General features: G+C 44.2%; 1 protein-coding gene across 1 annotated transcript; it reads left to right on the top strand.

Moving 5' to 3' along the window:
* The first annotated feature begins 1,971 nt into the window (after positions 1 to 1,971).
* Positions 1,972 to 21,501, top strand: LOC143766896 (uncharacterized). The gene is made up of 2 exons (XM_077254900.1): positions 1,972 to 2,060; positions 19,037 to 21,501. The coding sequence occupies exon 2, from the start codon at positions 19,078 to 19,080 to the stop codon at positions 20,056 to 20,058; it is 981 nt and encodes a 326-aa protein (XP_077111015.1). The 5' UTR covers positions 1,972 to 2,060; positions 19,037 to 19,077; the 3' UTR covers positions 20,059 to 21,501.
* Positions 21,502 to 21,759: the final 258 nt, after the last annotated feature.

The following is a 21,759-nucleotide window of genomic DNA, read 5'->3' as shown; positions in this document are numbered from 1 at the left end:
ACTATCCAGTACTTGGGGGCGGGGGGCATTCAGCCAAACTCTGTCACCTTCTTAGATGTCATGTTTGCTTTTCACAGCAGCAAGTGGATAAACTGCCAGGGTTTTTGTTGAAGCCTCATCTGTGCCGTCCCTGCGGTGCACATCTATGTTCTGGGGCACAAAAAGATTAAATTTTTTTTAATAAATGTTTAAGATGTTAAAAATTATAAAATATGTCTTCTGCTTTTTCCATGTTTTTTTATTTTTACAAGAATTGTTGGAGCCAATTTTCTTTAGAAACATTTCAATATCTTTTTTATTTTCTGGTGTTTCTCCTGTAATATAGGAAAGCCTAAGGCCAGAAATAAACCCCATAAATCTCTGTACATGGAGACTTTGGGATCAGATCATTTCTGTCCGCGTTGATTGTGGAAACAAAAAATCTTTTCCAAAAGCCTCAAACTTCTGTGTGTGAATCAGAGCTGAGATCTAACGTGATAGAAGATTACAGTGCGGGGAAGACGGGAAACTTTCATATAGACGGCCGGCGGTGATGGAGTCAGTGACCGACTCTGGCCACATATGTCTCTAGAGCCGTAGTAGAAGATGAAGATGTCGTCCTCATCATGAAGTAGTTATTTCTCATGTCGTGTGTAATGAATATCTCCTGCAGTATTACTAATGCCGATTCCAGGGTCGGTAAATGAGACGAGAATTAGCGTTATGGAAGATGAGTCTATGAGAAACGTATTCAGCTGCCGACTCCGAGGAGGAAACTGCTTGTTGTCTGTGGCCTAAATATATAGGATTTATTAGTAGATGTAAAGAAGGAAACTAAATACTGTAAAATAATATATCTCCTCATATGTTTCCCTTATTATCTCCAGTAATTGTATTATTACACAGGATTCTTATGGTGTTACATCGGCTCATCTTCTCATTCAGGTCTCTACAATATCGGATCCTCTCAGTGAAGATCTTCTACAAAAGAGAATTTTCCTGATTTACCCATCAAAGATGGATATGGACAGAGACAAGATGGCGGAGAGGATATTACACCTCACCCTAGAGATCCTCTTCCGGCTTACTGGAGAGGTGAGAGATTCTGATGACGTCACATTACATCATTCTTATCTATGGGAATAACAGATGGACAGAACTGGAGAGGTGAGGACTCTGGAAATGTCTGTAGTGAGATTTATTAATGTGTCTCTCCATTACCAGGATTACACAGTGGTGAAGAAGACCTCTAGTGATCGCTGTCAGGACCCTGTGTCTGAGGGATGGGGAAGACCCCTGAGCCCAATCACGGGGCCTCCACCTCACCCCCTGATCCATGAGGACATCAATGACCAGAAGATCCTAGAACTCACCTACAAGATGATTGAGCTGCTGACTGGAGAGGTGACACTGCTGGGAATGCTGGGACATTATACAGTAACGCTATGAAGGGATCGGGGGGATGACGATATCATTGTATGTGTCAGGTTCCTATAAGGTGTCAGGATGTCTCCGTCTATTTCTCCATGGAGGAGTGGGAGTATTTAGAAGGACACAGAGATCTGTACAAGGACGTCATAATGGAGGTTCCCCAGCCCCTCACATCTCCAGGTAATAGACAGGACTAAATACACACGGCCTATAATTATCTGTATGTAAAGAATGAATTCACTCCCTGTATGTGTTTCCTCCAGATCTATCCAGTAAGAGGACAACACCAGAGAGATGTCCCCATCCTCTTCTTCCACAAGACTGCAAGCAAGAAGATCCCAATGTTCCTCAGGATCATCAGGTAGATGGAGATAAGGTGTCAGGAGATCTCCCCTATGATGTGTAGACGCCGGTGAAGGTCTTGTGCTCAGTCTTGTTTTATCCACCAGTATTATATGTTTTATACTTGTGTAATGAGAACGGTGGAGATGGCAGGATTAGAGCTGATCATAGATGTGACTTCTCCATCTATCGGTGACTTTTACAATATTTGTTTCAGGGTGAAGATCTGACCCATATTAATACTACAGAGACATATGTGAGGGGGGATGAGTGGTGTAAAGAGGAGATTACCACATATGACTACCCAGGTGAGTAGTAACCACTAAATGCAGAGAAGTCACAGATTCTTCTCAGTCACCGGCTGTGGCTGCTTTATCGGTGGTGTAGTCCGGCCGTATTACCATGATCACCATTTTACCTCTAGACCACAACATTCTCCTCCACCCAAAACTGTTCAAATGACTTTGGACATTAAAAGCCCTTTTCTATAGAACCTGCAACCTGGTAGATCCACCTACCCCCTGGGTTTAGGAGACGCTGTTACCTGCCCAGATCTGTGAACTACAAAGCCAAATGACAGCGTACGTAGAATGTGCTGACAAGATAGAAAATCACTTGAAGAAAAATATTATGATGGGCCTGTAAGAGAAAGTGGAGGGTAATGATGCTGTTGGCTTCCTAGAACCCTGAGATCTTATCAGATGAATCTCCCTCCTCTCCCTTCTGTGCTGCTGAATGTGATCATATGGTCCCTACAAGACCAGGTCCAGTCTTTCTGGCCAAACTTCACTTTTATGATGGACAACATTAAATGTGCAGTGAGGCCAAGTGTGAATTTCTGGACAATAACAGAGTTTCCCTTTATCCTGACTTTTCACTTTGTATTAAAACTGACTAACTTCCAGGAGGATTGTGATAATCTACATAAACCCATCACACCGGTGCCATGATATATCTCTGAGCTGTGCGTGGCTGATGGCTGTAATATACATTTATTCCCGCCTGCAGGAGATGTGTTGGCTCCAGCCCTGGTTTCATGGGTTCACTCCACCTCATAAATTACATTGTTTTTGATCCTAAGAAATTCAGATTACTGCACAATCTCTCCTGAAATGGGGAGCAATATTATTTTCTCTAATCTTCTGGTCAGGATTCAAAGTAGCTCCAACGGTCGTCCACCATAAATGAATGTAACTCTGGTTTACTGTTGTGTAATCTGTATTTGTAGTTTTCAGTTAGTGAGATTTTCATGCTCTGGGGCGGGGCTGTGGGCGGGGTTTTATGTGGTGCTTTGGGGGTGGGGCTGTTGGCAGTGCTGTGCGTGGGATGTGGGTGGGGCTTTATGTGGTGCTCTGGGGCGGGGCTGTGGGCGGGGCTTTATGTGGCGCTCTGATTACATATTCATCTGCATTGGCCTATGACCGGTTGCTGATCCCTCACTGACCTGCCCCCACTTTTACATAATGCATATAATAGTGTTGATATTATTGTTGATAAAACCTATAATATTGTGGTTATTGTGAGGCTTATAAAATTTTTTTACATCCAGCAAAATGACACAAGCGGCTCCTGTCCAATAGCATCTCTTACTTATAGATTCTACTGTGCAGGCGCAGCCATAAACCGTATGACCTGTCATAAGCCAATACAGATGCATATATAATCAGAGCACCACATGAAGCCCCGCCCACAGGCTGCCCACAGTTCCGCCCCAGAGCACCGCAAAGCCCCGCCCCAGAACACCACATAAAGCCCCGCCCACAGCCCCGCCCCAGAGCACGAGAATCACATTAACTGAAATCTACAAATACAGATAAAACAACAACCACAAGACGGATTTCATCACCAGGTATCGGTGTAATCAGTATAATGGCACCAACCTGACAGTGTCTGTAGTCACTGAGCACAATCCTGCTGACAGGTTCCCTTTAAGATATCTCCTCTCCGCCCTTTTATACATACTTCTCTATAAATGTGTAATATTTCTTCTTGAAACTCATCTGACAGAAAATATTGGAGCTTCCGATAGTTTAGATTGTGAAGTCCCCGAGCCCCGTGCTCTAATTACCCCAGAGAGGTTTCACCACTAGCTCCTCATTTATTACTGATGGAGACTGTGCAGTTTGAGCATTTCAGTAGATGTTATTGTCTATAGTCACGGTTTTTGATCACAGTAGTGTCCACAATACTCTGATATATCCTCTTCCCGCAGCCAGTTTTGTGTTCTTAATCAGACCCCATTTTTAACCCCTTAACCCCTGGAGCTTTTTTCGTTTTCCCCTCCCCTCCTTCCCAGAGCCATAACTTTTTTATTTTTCCGTCAATATGGCCATGTGAGGGCTTATTTTTTGCGGAACGAGTTGTACTTTTGAACAACATCATTGGTTTTACCATGTCTTGTACCTCAAAACAGGAAAACAATTCCAAGTGCGCTGAAATTGTCAAAAAGTGCAATCCCACACTTGTTTTTTGTTTGGCTTTTTTGCTAGGTTCACTAAATGCTAACACTGAGCAGCCATTACGATTCTCCAGGTCATTACGAGCTCATAGATTTCAAACATGTCTAGGTTATTTTTAATGTAGTTGGTAAAAAAAATTTCAAACCTTGCTTAAAAAAAAAAAAAAAAAAAAAAAAAAAAGAAGAAAAAAATTGTGCATTTTTCCGAGGGCTGTAGCGTCTCCATTTTTCGTGATCTCTGGTCGGTTGAGGGCTTGTTTTTTGCGTGCCATGCTGACATTTTTAATGATACCATTTTGGTGAAGATGCGATCTTTTGATCGCCTGTTATTGCATTTTAATGCAATGTCACGGCGACCAATAAAAGTAATTCTGACTTTTGGAATTTTTTTCTCATTACACCGTTTAGCGATCAGGTTAATTCTTTTTTTATTGATAGATCGGGCGATTCTGAACGTGGCAATACCAAATATGTGTAGGTTTGAAATGTTGTACTTATATAGAAAAGGCCTAGGGAGCTGCCTATCCCTAGTTGCCTATCGCTCGTCAGCACCCTACCTGACAGCGGAGGTTGGCACCCTAAACCTGCGCAATGGCGCCCCCGCCCACCGTCGACTGTCCCTTCTATCCTCAAACTCCCTATACGGGAAGGGATGGAAAGGTGTATAGATGTACTGTCGGTAGATAGAGACCAATAAATGATGAAAACTGTCCCTTAATCTAACCCTGCCTCACAGCGGAGGTTGGCACCCTAAATTTTACGATATATGGCGCCCCCGCTCCTCGACGGCTGTTCAAAGAGAATGCCCTAACTAGATTAGTATATGGGCAATATCTAGCTATAATGTAAAGTGCTGAAGTATAAGACCATGTACCGACAAGCAATGATGAACCATGGAGACATAGAAGATGAAAAATAGAGTCTTGCAGGAAATGCCCTAGGTATCGGTGTTATACAATATTCATATAGGTAATAGTAACCGTAGATCTCAATAGAAAAGAAACCCAGGACAATGATTGTGCACAAACAAATGTCCTAGGTATAAAAAATATACTCGTATATTGCACAATGCCCTGCGATAATGGTCTCAATAGATCAAACATTACATCAGTTACATATAAGAGTTAATATTCCATATGGAAAAAACCTGCATGCCGTAAAAACCCAGGTTCACATATTTCCTAGACCCATGAATAGGCCTACAAACATCTGTCTTTCAGATTCAAACAAAAATTCTTAATCCATAGATAGGTATATGTACATTAGTCTCACAGACTCATAGACTGTAAGCCATGTCCATGATGATACAGGACAAGAGCACATCAGGTCTATACCCTCGAGATAGTGTCCTGTATCATCATGGACAGCCAACATAAAAAGATAAGTAGCAGTCTCTGATAATATATGAATACACTCCTGATGAACCTCTTGTGGGAGGAGAAACGCGTCGAGTTTATGAGACTGATTGATACATGCCTATCTAGGGGCTCATGAGGCTTACAGATTATAAAGCAGTCATGGAGGCATAAGGCCGGCAATGATGGGCATTGTGGGCAATAATAGTGGGTATCATGCCTCATTCCTCTCTTGGAACATACACGACATCTTCTTTGGGGGTTCTTTCTTGTTTCAGCTGCCTTTTTGTAATAATGGCGTTATCAGCTCCCAAACGGTTTTTTCAGATGTCCCCAGATAAGTAGGGCATCCTGGTGGGTTTAGTTGGCTGTCTTTCCTTCATAAATTCGAAAAGCTGATGTGTATCCTGTTGAACTGTCGCACATTTTATAGAACTTTATTCTGAACCTTGCCCTGTTAGAAGGAATAAATTGCTTGAGGTGCAGTCTTCATTTGAATTTTACAGGGGATGCATCAATGGAAATGTTTTCTGTTGGGGTGTAAAGCTTTAAGAATTTTTCTGTCAAGTCGTCTTGTCATGTCGGACGCTGTTCACACTAGGGCGTCCGACAGACAGCGGTAATTCCACTTACGTCCACTACACGCTCAGTGGCGTCAGCTAGATTTTATCCAGCTTGCTCGGGGTTAATCTAGCTGGTAATCAGGTTGGGGGCTGGGTCACGCCCACGGTCTTTAAATAGTCACGCTGGACTTTGGGCGTCGCCGATTATAGCTTGTGCTTTATGCCTAGTGATTCCGGTCTGGAGTGGTGGTCTTGGTGTAGGAAGATCGTATCTGGTGGTGTATTATCCTTTGTCATATTCATCCTTCCTATTTTTACTTGTTTTGCCCTGTGCACATTATAGTGTATTCCTGTGTGTCTGCGGCGTGGTGCGTTTTTCAGTTTTCCCTGTCTGTGCTTTCTGTGGGGATTGGTGTGTGGTCTGTTGTGTATCCGCTTTTTGGGCTCCCCTGGTGGTTGCTGGTGGTACTGGTGACTTGTTTGCACTTTGCTGCTTCTGTTCACCTGCTTCCATCAGTGTTTGGGAGTTTCCTATTTAGCCTTGCTCTCCAGTCATTTCCTTGCCGGTCATCATTGTAACCAGAGCCTTCGGTTGCATGTTCCTGCTACTAGTCTGCTGATCAGCTAAGTGGACTTTGTCCTTTTGTTTTGTACCTTTTGTCCAGTTTGCAGTTTTTGTAATTCTCTGTAGCTGGAAGCTCTTGCGGGCTGAAATTGCCACTCCTGTGTCATGAGTTGACACAGGAGTCTTAAAGTAATTTCAGGATGGTTTTTTGAAAGGGTTTTCAGTTGACCGTGAAGTCCTCTTTTGTATCCTTCTGCTATCTAGTAAGTGGACCTCTCTTTGCTAAATCTACTTTCATACTGTGTATGTCTTTTCCTCTTAATTCACCGTTATTACATGTGGGGGGCTGCTATCATCTTTTGGGGTATTTCCCTAGAGGTAAGCCAGGTCTGTTTCTTCCTCTACCAGGCGTAGTTAGTCCTCCGGCTGGCGCGTGGCATTTAGGAAGCCGTAGGTATGCTCCCTGGCTACTGTTAGTTGTGTGGTAGATTTAGCTCACGGTCAACTCGAGTTTCCATCACCCGAGAGCTCGTTCGTTATTTATATGTTTCCTACGTTCCCTTGCCATTGGGAACCATGACAGTATGACCGGCCAGTGTTAAACTTATTGGCAGAAGAAAGGAGAGAAAAAAGAAGTCTGTAATTTTTTTTTTTTTTTTTTTCGTTTCCCCTATGCTTGCTCCATAGTTGGATCAGTTGTATTTCAGCTCTAATTACTGCCTTTGCCTTTCTCTCCTTATAATCCTTGAATGGCTCTGAGCTCACCTGTTTAAAGATGGATCCTCAGAGTTTGGCTGCAGGTTTAAATAATCTTGCTACGAAGGTTCAAAATTTACAAGATTTTGTTATGCATACTCCTATTTCTGAACCTAAAATCCCTACACCAGAGGTGTTTTCCGGAGATAGATCTCGGTTTCTGAATTTCAAATATAATTGTAAATTATTCCTTTCTCTCAGACCTCACTCCTCAGGAGATCCTGTCCAGCAGGTTAAGATTGTAATTTCTTTGCTGCGAGGTGACCCTCAAAATTGGGCATTTTCATTGGCACCAGGGGATCCTGCGTTGCTCAATGTGGATGCGTTTTTCCTGGCTTTAGGGTTGCTTTATGAGGAACCTAATTTGGAGATTCAGGCTGAAAAAGCTTTGATAGCCCTATCTCAAGGGCAAGATGAAGCTGAGATATACTGCCAAAAATTTCGTAAATGGTCTGTGCTTACTCAGTGGAATGAGTGCGCCTTAGCGGCAAATTTCAGAGAGGGCCTTTCTGATGCCGTTAAAGATGTTATGGTCGGGTTCCCTGTGCCTACAGGTCTGAATGAGTCCATGACAATGGCAATTCAGATTGATCGGCGTTTGCGGGAGCGCAAACCCGTGCACCATTTGGCGGTATCTTCTGAAGAGACGCCAGAGAAAATGCAATGTGACAGAATTATGTCCAGAAGCGAGCGGCAGAATTATAGGCGTAAAAATGGGTTATGCTTCTATTGTGGTGATTCTGCTCATGTTATATCGGCATGCTCTAAACGTACTAGGAAGGTTGACAAGTCTATTTCAATTGGCACTTTACAGTCCAAATTTATTTTGTCTGTAACCTTGATTTGTTCATTATCAGTTATTACCGTGGATGCCTATGTGGACTCTGGCGCCGCTCTGAGTCTTATGGACTGGTCCTTTGCCAGGCGCTGTGGGTTTGATTTAGAGCCTCTGGAAGTCCCTATACCTCTGAAGGGTATTGATTCTACACCTTTGGCTTGTAATAAACCACAGTTCTGGACGCAAGTGACTATGCGTATGACTCCAGACCATCAGGAGGTGATTCGCTTCCTTGTGTTGTACAATTTACATGATGTTTTGGTGCTTGGATTACCATGGTTACAGTCTCATAACCCAGTCCTTGACTGGAAAGCTATGTCTGTGTTAAGCTGGGGATGTCGGGGGGCTCATGGGGACACTCCTATGGTGCCCATTTCGTCATCTATTCCATCTGAGATTCCTGCATTTTTGTCTGATTATCGTGATATTTTTGAAGAGCCTAAAATTGGTTCACTCCCTCCTCACAGGGATTGTGATTGCGCCATAGATCTGATTCCTGGCAGTAAATTTCCAAAGGGTCGTTTGTTTAACCTATCTGTACCTGAACATGCTGCTATGCGCGAGTATATTAAGGAGTCCCTGGAAAAGGGACATATTCGTCCTTCTTCATCACCTTTAGGAGCCGTTTTTTTCTTTGTCTCTAAAAAGGATGGCTCTCTGAGGCCTTGTATCGATTATCGACTCCTGAATAAAATTACAGTCAAATATCAGTATCCGTTGCCTTTGCTGACTGATTTGTTTGCTCGCATAAGGGGGGCTAAGTGGTTCTCTAAGATTGATCTTCGTGGGGCGTATAATTTGGTGCGAATTAAGCAGGGGGATGAGTGGAAAACCGCATTTAATACGCCTGAGGGCCATTTTGAGTATTTGGTAATGCCTTTCGGCCTTTCTAATGCACCTTCTGTCTTTCAGTCCTTAATGCATGATATTTTCCGTGAATATTTGGATAAATTTATGATTGTGTACTTGGATGATATTTTGATTTTTTCTGATGACTGGGAGTCTCATGTTCAGCAGGTCAGGAGGGTTTTTCAGGTTTTGCGGGAGAATTCTTTGTGTGTAAAGGGTTCAAAGTGTGTTTTTGGGGTTCAAAAAATTTCCTTTTTGGGGTATATTTTTTCCCCTTCTTCTATTGAGATGGACCCTGTCAAGGTTCGGGCTATTTACGACTGGACGCAGCCTACTTCTCTGAAGAGTCTTCAGAAATTCTTGGGCTTTGCTAATTTTTATCGTCGATTTATAGCTGGTTTTTCTGGCGTTGCTAAACCTCTGACGGATTTGACTAAAAAGGGTGCTGATGTTGCCAATTGGTTCCCTGCTGCTGTGGAGGCCTTTCGGGAGCTTAAGCGCCGCTTTTTGTCTGCCCCTGTGTTGCGCCAGCCTGATGTTTCTCTTACCTTTCAGGTTGAGGTCGATGCTTCCGAGATCGGAGCGGGGGCGGTTTTGTCGCAGAGAAGTTCCGACTGCTCAGTGATGAGACCTTGTGCGTTCCTTTCGCGAAAATTTTCTGCCGCCGAGCGAAACTATGATGTTGGTAATCGGGAGCTTTTGGCCATGAAGTGGGCATTTGAGGAGTGGCGTCATTGGCTTGAGGGTGCCAGACATCAGGTGGTAGTTTTGACTGATCACAAGAATTTAATTTATTTGGAGTCTGCCAGGCGCCTGAATCCTAGACAGGCACGTTGGTCGTTGTTCTTTTCCCGGTTTAATTTTGTGGTCTCGTACTTACCGGGTTCTAGGAATGTGAAGGCAGATGCTCTTTCTAGGAGTTTTGAGCCTGACTCTCCTGGGAATTCTGAACCTGCTGGTGTCCTTAAGGATGGGGTGGTTTTGTCTGCTGTCTCTCCAGATCTGCGACGTGCTTTGCAAGAATTTCAGGCGGAGAGACCTGATCGTTGTCCGTCTGGTAGACTGTTTGTTCCTGACGATTGGACCACTAGAGTCATCTCGGAAGTTCATTCTTCTACTCTGGCAGGTCATCCGGGAATTTTTGGCACCAGAGATTTGGTGGCTAGATCCTTCTGGTGGCCGTCCCTGTCTCGAGATGTGCGCGTTTTTGTGCAGTCTTGCGATGTGTGTGCTCGGGCCAAGCCTTGTTGTTCTAGGGCTAGTGGGTTGTTGTTGCCCTTGCCTATTCCTAAGAGGCCTTGGACGCACATCTCTATGGACTTTATCTCGGATCTCCCTGTTTCTCAGAAGATGTCTGTCATCTGGGTGGTGTGTGACCGTTTTTCTAAAATGGTTCATTTGGTGCCATTGCCTAAATTGCCTTCCTCATCTGAGTTGGTCCCTCTGTTTTTTCAAAATGTGGTTCGCTTGCATGGTATTCCGGAGAACATCGTTTCTGACAGGGTTACCCAGTTCGTGTCTAGATTTTGGCGGGCAGTCTGTGCCAGGTTGGGCATTGATTTGTCCTTTTCGTCTGCATTCCATCCTCAGACCAATGGCCAGACGGAGCGAACTAATCAAACTTTGGAGACTTATTTGAGGTGTTTTGTGTCTGCGGATCAGGATGATTGGGTTGCCTTTCTGCCGTTGGCGGAGTTTGCTCTTAATAATCGGGCTAGTTCTGCCACTTTGGTTTCTCCTTTCTTTTGCAATTCAGGGTTTCATCCGCGTTTTTCATCTGGTCAGGTTGAATCTTCGGATTGTCCTGGAGTGGATGCGGTGGTGGATCGGTTGCATCGGATTTGGGGACAAGTGGTGGATAATTTGGAATTGTCCCAGGAGAGGACTCAGCAGTTTGCTAACCGTCGTCGTCGTGTTGGTCCCCACCTTCGCGTTGGGGACTTGGTGTGGTTGTCTTCCCGTTTTGTCCCTATGAGGGTTTCTTCTCCCAAATTTAAGCCTCGGTTCATCGGTCCTTATAGGATTTTGGAGATTCTTAACCCTGTTTCCTTTCGTTTGGACCTCCCGGCATCTTTCGCTATCCATAATGTGTTCCATCGGTCGTTGTTGCGGAGATATGAGGTACCGGTGGTTCCTTCTACTGAACCTCCTGCTCCTGTGCTGGTGGAGGGTGAATTGGAGTACGTCGTAGAGAAGATCTTGGACTCCCGTATTTCCAGACGGAGACTTCAATATCTGGTTAAATGGAAAGGCTATGGTCAGGAAGATAATTCTTGGGTAACTGCCTCTGATGTTCATGCCTCGGATTTGGTTCGTGCCTTTCATAGGGCTCATCCAGATCGCCCTGGCGGTTCTCGTGAGGGTTCGGTGCCCCCTCCTTAAGGGGGGGGTACTGTTGTGAATCCACTTTTTGGGCTCCCCTGGTGGTTGCTGGTGGTACTGGTGACTTGTTTGCACTTTGCTGCTTCTGTTCACCTGCTTCCATCAGTGTTTGGGAGTTTCCTATTTAGCCTTGCTCTCCAGTCATTTCCTTGCCGGTCATCATTGTAACCAGAGCCTTCGGTTGCATGTTCCTGCTACTAGTCTGCTGATCAGCTAAGTGGACTTTGTCCTTTTGTTTTGTACCTTTTGTCCAGTTTGCAGTTTTTGTATTTCTCTGTAGCTGGAAGCTCTTGCGGGCTGAAATTGCCACTCCTGTGTCATGAGTTGACACAGGAGTCTTAAAGTAATTTCAGGATGGTTTTTTGAAAGGGTTTTCAGTTGACCGTGAAGTCCTCTTTTGTATCCTTCTGCTATCTAGTAAGTGGACCTCTCTTTGCTAAATCTACTTTCATACTGTGTATGTCTTTTCCTCTTAATTCACCGTTATTACATGTGGGGGGCTGCTATCATCTTTTGGGGTATTTCCCTAGAGGTAAACCAGGTCTGTTTCTTCCTCTACCAGGCGTAGTTAGTCCTCCGGCTGGCGCGTGGCATTTAGGAAGCCGTAGGTATGCTCCCTGGCTACTGTTAGTTGTGTGGTAGATTTAGCTCACGGTCAACTCGAGTTTCCATCACCCGAGAGCTCGTTCGTTATTTATATGTTTCCTACGTTCCCTTGCCATTGGGAACCATGACAGTATGACCGGCCAGTGTTAAACTTATTGGCAGAAGAAAGGAGAGAAAAAAGAAGTCTGTAATTTTTTTTTTTTTTTTTTTTCGTTTCCCCTATGCTTGCTCCATAGTTGGATCAGTTGTATTTCAGCTCTAATTACTGCCTTTGCCTTTCTCTCCTTATAATCCTTGAATGGCTCTGAGCTCACCTGTTTAAAGATGGATCCTCAGAGTTTGGCTGCAGGTTTAAATAATCTTGCTACGAAGGTTCAAAATTTACAAGATTTTGTTATGCATACTCCTATTTCTGAACCTAAAATCCCTACACCAGAGGTGTTTTCCGGAGATAGATCTCGGTTTCTGAATTTCAAATATAATTGTAAATTATTCCTTTCTCTCAGACCTCACTCCTCAGGAGATCCTGTCCAGCAGGTTAAGATTGTAATTTCTTTGCTGCGAGGTGACCCTCAAAATTGGGCATTTTCATTGGCACCAGGGGATCCTGCGTTGCTCAATGTGGATGCGTTTTTCCTGGCTTTAGGGTTGCTTTATGAGGAACCTAATTTGGAGATTCAGGCTGAAAAAGCTTTGATAGCCCTATCTCAAGGGCAAGATGAAGCTGAGATATACTGCCAAAAATTTCGTAAATGGTCTGTGCTTACTCAGTGGAATGAGTGCGCCTTAGCGGCAAATTTCAGAGAGGGCCTTTCTGATGCCGTTAAAGATGTTATGGTCGGGTTCCCTGTGCCTACAGGTCTGAATGAGTCCATGACAATGGCAATTCAGATTGATCGGCGTTTGCGGGAGCGCAAACCCGTGCACCATTTGGCGGTATCTTCTGAAGAGACGCCAGAGAAAATGCAATGTGACAGAATTATGTCCAGAAGCGAGCGGCAGAATTATAGGCGTAAAAATGGGTTATGCTTCTATTGTGGTGATTCTGCTCATGTTATATCGGCATGCTCTAAACGTACTAGGAAGGTTGACAAGTCTATTTCAATTGGCACTTTACAGTCCAAATTTATTTTGTCTGTAACCTTGATTTGTTCATTATCAGTTATTACCGTGGATGCCTATGTGGACTCTGGCGCCGCTCTGAGTCTTATGGACTGGTCCTTTGCCAGGCGCTGTGGGTTTGATTTAGAGCCTCTGGAAGTCCCTATACCTCTGAAGGGTATTGATTCTACACCTTTGGCTTGTAATAAACCACAGTTCTGGACGCAAGTGACTATGCGTATGACTCCAGACCATCAGGAGGTGATTCGCTTCCTTGTGTTGTACAATTTACATGATGTTTTGGTGCTTGGATTACCATGGTTACAGTCTCATAACCCAGTCCTTGACTGGAAGGCTATGTCTGTGTTAAGCTGGGGATGTCGGGGGGCTCATGGGGACACTCCTATGGTGTCCATTTCGTCATCTATTCCATCTGAGATTCCTGCATTTTTGTCTGATTATCGTGATATTTTTGAAGAGCCTAAAATTGGTTCACTCCCTCCTCACAGGGATTGTGATTGCGCCATAGATCTGATTCCTGGCAGTAAATTTCCAAAGGGTCGTTTGTTTAACCTATCTGTACCTGAACATGCTGCTATGCGCGAGTATATTAAGGAGTCCCTGGAAAAGGGACATATTCGTCCTTCTTCATCACCTTTAGGAGCCGTTTTTTTCTTTGTCTCTAAAAAGGATGGCTCTCTGAGGCCTTGTATCGATTATCGACTCCTGAATAAAATTACAGTCAAATATCAGTATCCGTTGCCTTTGCTGACTGATTTGTTTGCTCGCATAAGGGGGGCTAAGTGGTTCTCTAAGATTGATCTTCGTGGGGCGTATAATTTGGTGCGAATTAAGCAGGGGGATGAGTGGAAAACCGCATTTAATACGCCTGAGGGCCATTTTGAGTATTTGGTAATGCCTTTCGGCCTTTCTAATGCACCTTCTGTCTTTCAGTCCTTAATGCATGATATTTTCCGTGAATATTTGGATAAATTTATGATTGTGTACTTGGATGATATTTTGATTTTTTCTGATGACTGGGAGTCTCATGTTCAGCAGGTCAGGAGGGTTTTTCAGGTTTTGCGGGAGAATTCTTTGTGTGTAAAGGGTTCAAAGTGTGTTTTTGGGGTTCAAAAAATTTCCTTTTTGGGGTATATTTTTTCCCCTTCTTCTATTGAGATGGACCCTGTCAAGGTTCGGGCTATTTACGACTGGACGCAGCCTACTTCTCTGAAGAGTCTTCAGAAATTCTTGGGCTTTGCTAATTTTTATCGTCGATTTATAGCTGGTTTTTCTGGCGTTGCTAAACCTCTGACGGATTTGACTAAAAAGGGTGCTGATGTTGCCAATTGGTTCCCTGCTGCTGTGGAGGCCTTTCGGGAGCTTAAGCGCCGCTTTTTGTCTGCCCCTGTGTTGCGCCAGCCTGATGTTTCTCTTACCTTTCAGGTTGAGGTCGATGCTTCCGAGATCGGAGCGGGGGCGGTTTTGTCGCAGAGAAGTTCCGACTGCTCAGTGATGAGACCTTGTGCGTTCCTTTCGCGAAAATTTTCGGCCGCCGAGCGAAACTATGATGTTGGTAATCGGGAGCTTTTGGCCATGAAGTGGGCATTTGAGGAGTGGCGTCATTGGCTTGAGGGTGCCAGACATCAGGTGGTAGTTTTGACTGATCACAAGAATTTAATTTATTTGGAGTCTGCCAGGCGCCTGAATCCTAGACAGGCACGTTGGTCGTTGTTCTTTTCCCGGTTTAATTTTGTGGTCTCGTACTTACCGGGTTCTAGGAATGTGAAGGCAGATGCTCTTTCTAGGAGTTTTGAGCCTGACTCTCCTGGGAATTCTGAACCTGCTGGTGTCCTTAAGGATGGGGTGGTTTTGTCTGCTGTCTCTCCAGATCTGCGACGTGCTTTGCAAGAATTTCAGGCGGAGAGACCTGATCGTTGTCCGTCTGGTAGACTGTTTGTTCCTGACGATTGGACCACTAGAGTCATCTCGGAAGTTCATTCTTCTACTCTGGCAGGTCATCCGGGAATTTTTGGCACCAGAGATTTGGTGGCTAGATCCTTCTGGTGGCCGTCCCTGTCTCGAGATGTGCGCGTTTTTGTGCAGTCTTGCGATGTGTGTGCTCGGGCCAAGCCTTGTTGTTCTAGGGCTAGTGGGTTGTTGTTGCCCTTGCCTATTCCTAAGAGGCCTTGGACGCACATCTCTATGGACTTTATCTCGGATCTCCCTGTTTCTCAGAAGATGTCTGTCATCTGGGTGGTGTGTGACCGTTTTTCTAAAATGGTTCATTTGGTGCCATTGCCTAAATTGCCTTCCTCATCTGAGTTGGTCCCTCTGTTTTTTCAAAATGTGGTTCGCTTGCATGGTATTCCGGAGAACATCGTTTCTGACAGGGTTACCCAGTTCGTGTCTAGATTTTGGCGGGCAGTCTGTGCCAGGTTGGGCATTGATTTGTCCTTTTCGTCTGCATTCCATCCTCAGACCAATGGCCAGACGGAGCGAACTAATCAAACTTTGGATACTTATTTGAGGTGTTTTGTGTCTGCGAATCAGGATGATTGGGTTGCCTTTCTGCCGTTGGCGGAGTTTGCTCTTAATAATCGGGCTAGTTCTGCCACTTTGGTTTCTCCTTTCTTTTGCAATTCAGGGTTTCATCCGCGTTTTTCATCTGGTCAGGTTGAATCTTCGGATTGTCCTGGAGTGGATGCGGTGGTGGATCGGTTGCATCGGATTTGGGGACAAGTGGTGGATAATTTGGAATTGTCCCAGGAGAGGACTCAGCAGTTTGCTAACCGTCGTCGTCGTGTTGGTCCCCACCTTCGCGTTGGGGACTTGGTGTGGTTGTCTTCCCGTTTTGTCCCTATGAGGGTTTCTTCTCCCAAATTTAAGCCTCGGTTCATCGGTCCTTATAGGATTTTGGAGATTCTTAACCCTGTTTCCTTTCGTTTGGACCTCCCGGCATCTTTCGCTATCCATAATGTGTTCCATCGGTCGTTGTTGCGGAGATATGAGGTACCGGTGGTTCCTTCTACTGAACCTCCTGCTCCTGTGCTGGTGGAGGGTGAATTGGAGTACGTCGTAGAGAAGATCTTGGACTCCCGTATTTCCAGACGGAGACTTCAATATCTGGTTAAATGGAAAGGCTATGGTCAGGAAGATAATTCTTGGGTAACTGCCTCTGATGTTCATGCCTCGGATTTGGTTCGTGCCTTTCATAGGGCTCATCCAGATCGCCCTGGCGGTTCTCGTGAGGGTTCGGTGCCCCCTCCTTAAGGGGGGGGTACTGTTGTGAATCCACTTTTTGGGCTCCCCTGGTGGTTGCTGGTGGTACTGGTGACTTGTTTGCACTTTGCTGCTTCTGTTCACCTGCTTCCATCAGTGTTTGGGAGTTTCCTATTTAGCCTTGCTCTCCGGTCATTTCCTTGACGGTCATCATTGTAACCAGAGCCTTCGGTTGCATGTTCCTGCTACTAGTCTGCTGATCAGCTAAGTGGACTTTGTCCTTTTGTTTTGTACCTTTTGTCCAGTTTGCAGTTTTTGTATTTCTCTGTAGCTGGAAGCTCTTGCGGGCTGAAATTGCCACTCCTGTGTCATGAGTTGACACAGGAGTCTTAAAGTAATTTCAGGATGGTTTTTTGAAAGGGTTTTCAGTTGACCGTGAAGTCCTCTTTTGTATCCTTCTGCTATCTAGTAAGTGGACCTCTCTTTGCTAAATCTACTTTCATACTGTGTATGTCTTTTCCTCTTAATTCACCGTTATTACATGTGGGGGGCTGCTATCATCTTTTGGGGTATTTCCCTAGAGGTAAGCCAGGTCTGTTTCTTCCTCTACCAGGCGTAGTTAGTCCTCCGGCTGGCGCGTGGCATTTAGGAAGCCGTAGGTATGCTCCCTGGCTACTGTTAGTTGTGTGGTAGATTTAGCTCACGGTCAACTCGAGTTTCCATCACCCGAGAGCTCGTTCGTTATTTATATGTTTCCTACGTTCCCTTGCCATTGGGAACCATGACAGTGGTCTCTTCACTGGGTGGCGCGTGGTGGTTTCAGCTTAGGGCTGAAACAGGAGTCAGGGTCAGGCCTGGCGGCCCAGACATGCACACCTTTAGTGTAACTTCTGGGAAAGGGACAGACAGGGTTTCCCTAGCCTGAGGGATATTGCAGGGGCCCGGGTAACCAGCCTTAGTCTACCCAGTTCCCCCATGACACTTCTATGATGGGTCTGATTTTCAACAGTCTGTCATGTTCTGGAGCATTTCTAAGCAGGCATTGACTCTTGTCGTTAAAATGCCAAAAGTAGTTGGACCAATAGGACCGAATGCTCATTTTTTTAACAAGCCCCATAGCGAATGTAAGTCCTAAAAATGTAATAGGATCATGGATTCTGGCTGATGAATTGGGACGCATATAAATTTATTTGTAGGACAGTATGCTCCAGCAAGCTAATAGAAAACTCTGAAGTGACCAAGTAATTGGGGAGACAATTGAGAAAAGCCTACTTCTTTAGCTTAACCCTAACTTTAGAATAAACCCTAACTTTAGCCTAACAGTAACCCTAACTATAGCACTAACCCTAACCTGCCTTCTATGTTTTTTTTTAACTTTATAACAAGATCGCTGACTGACGCAGCTGTTGCCAGCAGCACTTGTAACACTGTTTCTCCTCTAATCTCTCACTGACAGGAGATCTGAGGAGAAACAGCGTTTTTACCAGGCAGATCGCCCGGGAAAGTTGGTTGCTACAACAAACTTTACTAGTGATTTGTCTCATTAGCTGGTGTGACTCTGACGTCATCAAGACCTGAACCAATCAGGTCTCGATGAGGTCGGGGGTCACAGGAACTGTTGTGCGCCGGAATCCCCTCGTTATAAGGTACGTGGGGGTCCCGATGAGCACAAAACTGCCGACCGTAGACAAATGGTAGCTAAATGCCGGCGCTAGCAGGGTTTTGTGCAGCGCCAACGTTTATCTACGGTTGGTGGTCACAAAGCGGTTAAGGGTACCATAATTTCTGTCCAGGCCTAATTCGTGAGTTTTATTTTTTTTTTTAAATCTGTGGAAACCTGGTTGAAAAGCAATGTCTGACTTTAATTTGTTCAATTTCATAGATCTCTTATTACTTTTGTCAGATTCAAGTTATTTCTGTGACCATTGTGGGTTTTTCTGTCATTAAACGAGGGGTACCAACAATTTTGACCAAGTGTGTAGGAGGAGTGAATATTTTGACTCCACAGCCATTTTCTTGAAATTAAGACCCAGTGGATGTTGGAGAGTGAAAATTACACATTTGCCATTTTATTACCCAGCACAGATTGTGCTCCAGGAGACACACACCGCAAATTAAGTGGATTCTTCTCACTCTATAATATTGCTAAATACAGGGATCCTAAATGTAGTTTGAGCACACTGCAAGACTCAGAAGTGAGAGCGGATTTTGCTGGATTGGTTTATAGAAACTCTGTTGCTTTTCAATAGCATTTGAGCCACTAATAGTGTGGAAACCTCTGTTTTTCCATTGACAGATGATGGACCTGAGTGGGGACTTGTTTTTTGTGAGATGGGAATTGGTATTATTTTTGCCTACATAACATTGATTGATTTCTTTTTATTCGATATATGGAAGGCAGAATGAACAAACAGTTGAACACACACTACTGGTTCATCCAACAAGGTTTTCTATTAGACTGTGAACAGTCATTGTCTTAGTAAATAAAGTTGTTGTACATAGCTTGCCATTTGTATGGACAGTTGAAGCAGAAATGTTCAATAATATAAAACTCAAGGATATTGTGTTAAATTTTTTTTATCTTAACAGATGACTGTACTAGGAGATCAGAGGGACAGTTGACATCTTCAATGTTTAAATCTGATGATCTTGAGATCCTACAAGATACAACTGAAGTGATTGCTGTTTCTCCAGATATATCATCATCAATTCACACCAAAGATCTGTCATCTGATCCAATGAAACAAGTCCCAGCTTCTGATTCATTACTGACTGCTAAGGAAAATCAAAGTCACAAAAGAGGCTTTAAAAAACAAACTGCTCCTAAAGCAAAGAAGTCATTTTCATGTTCAGAATGTGGGAAATGTTTTAACTGGAAAGGGAATCTTGTTAGTCACCAGAGAACCCACACAGGGGAGAAGCCTTTTTCCTGTTCAGAATGTGGAAAATGTTTTAACCAGAAAGTGAGTCTTGTTGCACACCAAAGAACCCACACAGGGGAGAATCCTTTTTCCTGTTCAGAATGTGGGAAATGTTTTAACCAGAAAGTGAGTCTTGTTGCACACCAAAGAACCCACACAGGGGAGAATCCTTTTTCCTGTTCAGAATGTGGGAAATGTTTTAACCAGAAAGTGCGTCTTGTTACACACCAAAGAACCCACACAGGGGAGAATCGTTTTTCCTGTTCAGAATGTGGGAAATGTTTTACCCAGAAAAGATATTTAGTTACTCACCAGAGAACCCACACAGGGGAGAAGCCTTTTTCCTGTTCAGAATGTGGGAAATGTTTTAACCATAAAGTGAGTCTTGTTAGACACCAAAGAACCCACACAGGGGAGAAGCCTTTTTCCTGTTCAGAATGTGGGAAATGTTTTAACCTGAAAACAGATTTGGTTACTCACCAGAGAACCCACACAGGGGAGAAGCCTTTTACCTGTTCAGAATGTGGGAAATGTTTTATCCAAAAATCAGATTTGGTTAGGCACCATAGAACTCACACAGGAGAGAAGCCTTTTTGCTGTTCAGATTGTGGGAAATGTTTTAAATGGAAAGTGCTTCTTGTTAGACATCAGAGCAGTCACACAGAGGAGAAACCTTTTTCATTTTCTTAATGTGGGAAATATTTTAATTGAAAATCATCTGTTAATAAACATCAGAGACGTCACATAGGGGAGAAGCCTTTTTTATGTTCATAATGTTGGAATAGTTTGAACCAAAATTGAATCTTAAATGGGTTATCTTGTCATTCCTCGTGTTTGCTGACAAAAGGGCGAAACTAAACAATTCCAAATGTAAAACTATACCGATAATTCACCCCCTGAAGGTTAGTCAGTAGGTGACTAATAGAAATCATGTACCTCACAGTTCAGTATATAGGGTGAGGTGACATATACACACTCACTCTCCAAGCCTCTCATTTCTACGTGTTTCACCATCTTCACCAAAGGCGACTCATCAGGAGACTATTTAATATTGACCTATATTCAAGCAAGACTAGAAAAAAAAACTAGTCATGTATCATGTTATCCGAAACAGTCAGAAAACTAGACACATATTGGCAGATCCCAGACCTCCAGCTATATACTTTGTAAGTTTATAAGCCACTGCAGTGTCCGGAATAGATAGTGCGTGAAAATACAGTACAGTATAATTCTTGTGTTTTTTCTCCTGTAGGGACTTCCCTAGTTTGGTATTGTAACAGCTGTTATTTAGTAGTGCAGACAAATTGTCCTGGACTAAACTCAGTTTTCAGACGGCCCAATATGTACCACTCAGGGAAAACTTACCTGCTCCATAGATCAATAGCAGCTTCTAACTAATGGCCATGCTGCGGTCTGTCAAGGAATGCAATATCGTTATAAAGGCTAGGGATGTGTGCAATCATAAGACATGAGAAGGACAGGACAGCAGCCATTTTACATCAGGCTCCATTACGAGGGACAGGGATCTATCATTCCATAGGAAACCAACCTAGGGGTTTTCAGCCTCGGTTGCAAGAATAAAGATCTGCTCCATTGACCATCATTGAACCATGGATACGTTTGGAAAAGCCAGGTTGTGATCCTCAGATCAGCTGGCCTTGCAACTTGTATGGACTCAATGGACTATCATCTTCCTACGCTTGTTGTTACCTCTTGTCTGTGTGTGTGCCACAGGTGGAGTAACCGACCCTGGAATATGAAGCCAAGTTGTGATCCTCGTATCAACTAGCCTTGTATGGACTGGCATCTTCCTACGCTTGTCGTTACCTCCTCTGTGTGCGTACCACAGGTGAGGTAGCGACCCTGGAAGATCTGTAGTCACAGCTGCTATTTTCCCGGTGAGTCAGCGGAAGGGCGAGACTCTGTAATGTTCAACATCTTGGGTACTGTGCAGTGACTGTTCTGTGTTATCTGCCTATTTTGTGGTACAATAAAGCATTGCCACACTGTTTTACTCTCACCCTGTGTTGCCTGAGTAGCGTTTTGCCCATGTTTAAAGCAGAGCAGGAGTTTGGCGAGATGATCCCTGGTTCATGTTTTTTCGGCTAACGGGCGGCGCTCATAGCAATCCAGCAGTGACAACCATAGACTTCTGCTGGAGACCTCTGGTTGTCATGCCAACTCATCGGTGACCTGCGATCATGTGACGAGGTCACTGATGAGCTTGATTTCCGGTGCACTTGCTGACATGTGCCAGAAAGATGTGATTCAGCGCTGGAGCCAACATCAAAGGGAAGGAGTCTTACATCTGCGTACATTTACGCCTGATGTCAGAAAGGGGTTAAAAGGGATTGTTTTAGTCTAGTTTCACACTAGCATTCGGCAGGGCTG

This window comes from Ranitomeya variabilis, chromosome 4, assembly GCF_051348905.1.
Source record: "Ranitomeya variabilis isolate aRanVar5 chromosome 4, aRanVar5.hap1, whole genome shotgun sequence".
Lineage (NCBI taxonomy): Eukaryota > Metazoa > Chordata > Amphibia > Anura > Dendrobatidae > Ranitomeya > Ranitomeya variabilis.
The sequence above is the reverse complement of the archived record's forward strand: the minus strand, read 5'-3'. Positions and strand labels throughout refer to the sequence as shown.

Excerpts from the sequence above, each read along its gene's own strand:
- LOC143766896 (XM_077254900.1), top strand. The coding sequence starts at position 19,078 with ATGTTTAAATCTGATGATCTTGAGATCCTACAAGATACAACTGAAGTG.